The 6000-nt window shown below is 47.4% G+C and overlaps 1 protein-coding gene across 1 annotated transcript in view; it reads right to left on the minus strand.

Moving 5' to 3' along the window:
* Positions 1-1507, minus strand: part of DGKE (diacylglycerol kinase, epsilon 64kDa) — a 44450-nt gene extending 42943 nt beyond the window's left edge. The window contains exon 1 of the mRNA XM_006833644.1: positions 1035-1507. Coding sequence (XP_006833707.1) covers positions 1035-1498 — 464 coding nt within the window. The 5' untranslated portion in view covers positions 1499-1507. The remainder of the gene's footprint in view (positions 1-1034) is intronic.
* Between the last annotated feature and the right edge of the window lie 4493 nt (positions 1508-6000).

Raw genomic sequence — 6000 nt, forward strand, 5'->3', positions numbered from 1 at the left:
GCAAAATGATCAATTACTTTTTGAGTGCATTTCAGTATAGCCCCAATATCTATATTGCTGTTGTTAAGTGCCATCAAGTCAGTTCCGACTCACAGCCACCCTGTCTGTATAGAGTTTCCAAGGAATGGCTGGTGAGCTTGAACAGTCAACCGTGCTGTTCAAACGACCTTGCAGTCCAACGCATTAACCCACAGCGCCACACCATGACTCGAATATCTATATTAGCAAAAGACATTTAGGGTGCTGTCTTGGAATGACACTTGTTTTCATTGTACATTCACAGTACAACACTAAATTTGGAACCAGAGGGAAAAGTTCATTTTTCCCTATCTCCTTTCCTCCATGTAAAATGGAGATAATCAAACAGCAACACAAGCAAAAATTTAAGCATATGGTAATAGCGTAGTCGTTAGAATCGGGCTGCGAACCGCAAGGTCAGCAGTTTGAAACTACCAGCTGTTCCGCGGGAGAAAGATGAGGTTTTCTGCTCCCATAAAGATTTACAGCCTTGGAAACCCTGTACAGGGTCGCTATGAGTCAGAACCAACTCCACAGCACATAACAACAACAACTACTGTGAAGGAATCCTGGTGTGGCGCTGTGGGTTAATGGGCCAGACTGTAAAGCCATTTGAACTGTAAGGTCGCAGTTCAAGCTCACCAGCTGCTCCTTGGAAACCTTATACAGGGTCGCTATGGGTCATAATCGACTGGACAGCACTTAACAACAACAACAACTGTGAAGCACACAGCATTTAGAGACTAACAAATTAAAATTAAGAGTCAAGTTTCATGAACAGGTTGGCTGAGGTATGGAGGCTAGAATAGAAACATCATCTCAGCAAATGATTATTAGCAAAAGCTGCCTGGCATCCGTACCTGGACAATACCCGGGATGCTATCATTATTAGCCTGAGACTTTAAAGAGGCCAGCTCAGACCATCTGTAGAGAGAAACTCGGCCTCTCCTCCCATTTTAAGGTGCCCTGACTCCCACTGTGCATTCTGGAACAAGCAGTTTCCACAAAGGCAATACCTGTAATCGCAGAGCTTGGGCTGGCTGCCACACTGTTGCTTGCAGACCACACAGTAACTGCATAGAGGGACGTTGCCCCGGATCCAGTGGTGGGGCATGACGTCCAGGGCCCTGCTGTCATTCTTGAGCATAATCTCTTTGCACGGGAAGCGCTTGTCCGCCTTCTTGACGCAGCCATCGTCCACTCGCAGCCCGCAGCAATCGCAGAAGGCGCCCTGCAGAATGTGCTGCGCGCAGACGCAGCAGTAGGTTGGCTGACTGAACAGGTCCGTGTCCTGCCAGCCGTGTTTGCTCTTACGGAAGATGTCCTTGCGGTGCGGCTGCCGGCGGGACCGCTGGAGGCTACACCAGAAGGTGATGAACACCGGCAGCAGCACAGAGCACAGAGTCCACAGGACCAGGTGCCCATCCGCAAACAGGCCCTCGTTGGGCGGGCCCTGCGGCGGCCGCTTCTCCCCTTCCATCTTCTCCAAGGACGAGGTCCAACTAGAAAAGAAACAAGCGGGGTCCACCTACGGCTCGTGGTTCTCTTCCTCCCTCCTGCGCTTCAGGGGATAACAGAGGCGCCATCTGTGCGGGTGGCTCCGCTCTCTCCAAAGACAAGCACAGGCATCACAGGTCTGAATGCATTCAGAACCTCCCATCACCGAGAGGGCGGCACCCAGCTCTATCTCGCTCCCGAGCCCCCTTCTCACTCAACCCCAATATCCGGGAGCACCCGGATGCCGCCTCACCTCGGCGCCAGATCAGACTGGCACGTGGAAGGGGCAATAAACACCTACGAGGACTACAAGGCCGCCAACACGTACTTCCGTGCCGGCAGGTTTGGGCACGATGGCGCACGTGGTCCGCAGGGCATCGATTGGAGTCCAAAACCGTTATTCGGGGCCCCGCACAGTCCCCTTGGGGCATCGGAACACAAACAAACGGACGCCGCTGCCCAAGGCCCGCCCCATTGCCTCCGGCACGAGGAGCGGCCTCCTCCGGGACCCTACCCGGCCCCACCACCCGCGCCTCTCTCGCGAGGCCTCCCGCGACCTGGGCCTCGGCCCCGCCCGCGCATCTCTTGGGCCCCTACCTCGTGTGGGGCGGAGACGCGGCCTCCTCCAGGGCTCGGGCCGTCAGCGCTCTAGGAGCCCGACTCTGGGACTTGCGTGTGAGGTCCGAGCGCAAGCGCGTCCGCTGCGCCCACACCCGGGGGGAGGCCGCGGGTGCGGAGCGGCGTGCGGCGCAAGCAGGCACGCACACCCAGCCGGCCAGCAGGGCCCGCGGACTGGGGGAGGAGCCTGAGCGGTGAGCCCGACAGCTGGGCGGGGCTGCGGACGGCTCGGAGGCGTGAGGTGGAGAGCCTGGGAGCCTGAAGGGGCGGGACTTGGAAAGGTGGTCGCGAGAACGCAAGGGCGGGTCTTGGGTGTGGGGGCGTGGCCTAGGGAACTGATGGGCTGGGTAACAATGAAGGGGGAGAGTTAGAGCATGCATGGTTGAGTCCTGTAAGTTTGGCATCATAGCAAGTTTTAGTATTAATGATTTACAGTATTGGTTAATCTTATCTACCCCATCCCACTGTTTCATTGTCTAGCGGAGGTGAAAGCTGATATGATTTTTAATGTTGGGATGGAGAAAAATGGCAATTTTGAAAGTGTTATATGGTAGCATAGTGGTTACAGTCAGACTGCTAACCTCAAGGTCAGCAGTTCGAAACTACCAGTCATTCCGTGGCTTTCTGCTCCCGTAAAGATCTTCATAAGCCTCGCAGACCACCATATACAAAGGAGGAGAACTGGTGTGGTGCTGTGAGTTAATGGGCTGGACTGCAAAGCTCACTAGCTGCTCCTTGGAAGCCCTGTACAGGGTTACTATGGGTCGCAACCGACTCGAGGGTCCTTAACAACAACAACATATACAAAGGGAGCCCTGGTGTGGCATTGAAAGACAAGCATTGGACCATAAGGTCGGTTTGAACCGTACTGACTCGATGGCACGTAACAGTATACAAAGAGGAGCCAGGTGTGGCGCTGTAGGAGAAGCGCTGGACTTTAAGGTTGGTTTGAACTGTAAAGTCCGTGGGTCAAAACCACCAGCTGCTCCTTGGAAACCCTGTACAGGTCACTATGAATTGGAACTGACTCAATAACACTTAACAACCACACAGTGGCTCTGTAGGATGGACTGTGAACGATTCAAGTCCAGCGGCCAGCAACTGCACAGGAGAAAGATGAGGCTTTCTGCTCCTGAAAAGATTTACAGCCTCTGACACCCTGTAACAGGTGGGTCACTTAACAACATATGCAAAGAAATGAGATCATCCAAATTTAAAAGTGGATAAAAGTCACTTGTGCTATTGCTAATTATCCAGTTCAGTAATTCTCTTGTTGTTAAGTGTCATCAAGCCAGTTCTGACCCATAGCGACCCTGCATAGGGTTTCCAAGTAGTGGCTGGTGGGTTTAAACCCACCAGCTTTGCAGTCTAGTGCTTATCATACAGCACCACACCAGGACTTCTCTTACCTTAATCCAATTCACTTCTAATGGATATTATTTTCAATTCATCTTTTATTGCTACTATTGAGATTGAATATTCCAGAACACTTAATTGTGCTTATAAGGAACCTGTACATAGACCAAGAGGCAGTTGTTCGAAAAGAACAGGAGAACACCGAATGGTTTCAAATGAGAAAAGTTGTGTGTCAAGGTTATATTCTTTCACCATACTTATTCAATCTGTATGCTAAGCAAATACTATGAGAAATGGAATTATATGAAGAACAACATGGCATCAGGACTGGAGGCAGACTCATTAACAACCTGCCATATGCAGATGATAAAACTTTCCTTGCTGAAAATGAAGAGAACCTAAAATACTTACTGATGAAGATCAAAGACCACAGTAAGGGTTGACCTCAATGTAAAGAAAACAAAAAAATCCTCACTACTGGATCAATAAACAATATCCATATTAATGGAGAAAATATTGAAGTTGTCAAAGGTTCATTTTGCTCAGATCAACCATCAACACCAGTGGAAGCAGGAGTCAAGAAATCAAACGACATATTGCATTAGGCAGATCTGTTGCACAAGACCTCTTAAAGTGTTGAAAAGTAAAGATGTCAATTTGAGGACTAAGGTAACCTGACTCATGCCATGGTCTTTTCAATAATTTCATATGCATATGAAGTTGGACAGTGAACAGGGAACTGTAGAAGAATTGGTGCATTTGAGTTATGGTGTTGGAAGAAAATATTAAAAGTACCATGGACTGCCAAAAGAACAAACCAGTCTGTGTTGGAAGTATAGCCAAATGCTCCTTGGAAGCCAGGATGGCCAGACTTCGTTTCTCATACTTTGGAGGGATTATCAGGAAGGACCAATCCCTGGAGAAGGATTTCATCTTTGGTAAAATGAAGGGTTGGAGAAAAAGAGGAAGACCCCCAATGAGATGAATTGGCACAGTGGCAGCAGTAATGGACTCGAGTGTAGCAACAATTGTGAGGCTGGCCCAGGACCCAGCAGTGTTTCTTTCTATTCTGTCGGAATCGACTCAACAATACTGAATAACAACAGCCAGTTACTGAGGGAGCAGAGAGGCAAGTCCACCAGCAGCTCTGTGGGAGAAATCTTTCTGCTCCTGCAGAAACCCTATACAGGGTCGTTATAAGTTGGAACCCACTTCACGGCACTTAACAACAACAACCAGATCTGGTGTGTTGCTGGAGGTAAAACACTGGACCAAAAGGCCAGCTGCTCCTCAGAAATCCCATACAGAGTAGTTAAGCTAAAAATTCTTAACTTTATCAGAACCGACCAAATGGCCACGCTTTGAAATTTTAAAAAGCTATGCCTTGGTGTGAATTTCTTTTCATTCATATTGCGTGGCCAGGTAGATTCTTTCAGTCTAACAGACCAAAGTTTGTCAGTTCTAAAATTATTTTGTAGATTTCCTCCTCTATTCTTTTCCCCTTAATTTAAACTTCTATTAAGGAGCCCTGTTAGTACAGTGGTTAAAGTGCTGGACTGAAAGGTGGGTGGTTAGAATCCACCTGCTAGCTGCTTCCCAGGAGAACAATGTTGTAGTCCGCTTCCATAAAGATTTACAACCTTGGAAACCCCACTGGGTGGTTCTACTACTGGTGTAGCGCTGTGAGTTAATGCACTGGACTGCAAAGGTCGGTGGTTCAAGCTCATCAGCCACTCCTCGGAAACCCTATACAAGGTCACTATGGGTCGAAGTCGATGACACTTAACAACAACACTACAGAGTAGCAATTGACTCCACAGCAATGAGTTTGGGTATGTTTCTATTTTTTGGATAGTGTTGTTGTTAAGTACCATCAAATTGGTTCTCATTCATAGTAACTCTATATAGGGTTTGAAAGGAGTGGCTGATGAGTTAGAATTGCTGATCTTGTAGTCCAAACTGACCTTTTTGGTCTAGTGCTTTATCCCACAGTGCCACACCAGGATCTCTGGGATAATCCTGTTTTAGTATTAAATCTCTTCTGTTAAATCTGTCTTTTGCTAAAAAATTAAAAATATATATTTCTTAGCTTTATCCTATAATTTTTTTAATTGACTTTTAGCTTCTGCTATTATGGAGTCCTGTTGTGGCACTGTAAGAAAGGCACTGACTGTTAACTGTAAGGTTGGGGGTTCAGTCCCACCAGCCGCTCCTTGGAAACTCTATGTAGGGTTGCTGAATTGGAACAGACTTTATGGCACTTAACAATAGCAACATTATGTTTTTATTTCTAAAAGCTTCTATTCCCCTCCTAGTTGGTTTGTTTTCTGACTATTCCTTTTTTCCAACATCCTGTTAATATTTTATGGAAGCAAGATTTTTGCTAAAAATTTTTTCTTAGCTTTATCCCGCATTTTTTCTTGTTGACTTTTTTTTTTAAAGTTTTTGTTATGATTTGAGTGAAAGTTTACAGGGCAGATCATCACTTTTATATTCAACAAATCATATACT

This window comes from Chrysochloris asiatica, unplaced genomic scaffold, assembly GCF_000296735.1.
Source record: "Chrysochloris asiatica unplaced genomic scaffold, ChrAsi1.0 scaffold00007, whole genome shotgun sequence".
In the NCBI taxonomy this organism is placed as follows: Eukaryota; Metazoa; Chordata; class Mammalia; order Afrosoricida; family Chrysochloridae; genus Chrysochloris; species Chrysochloris asiatica.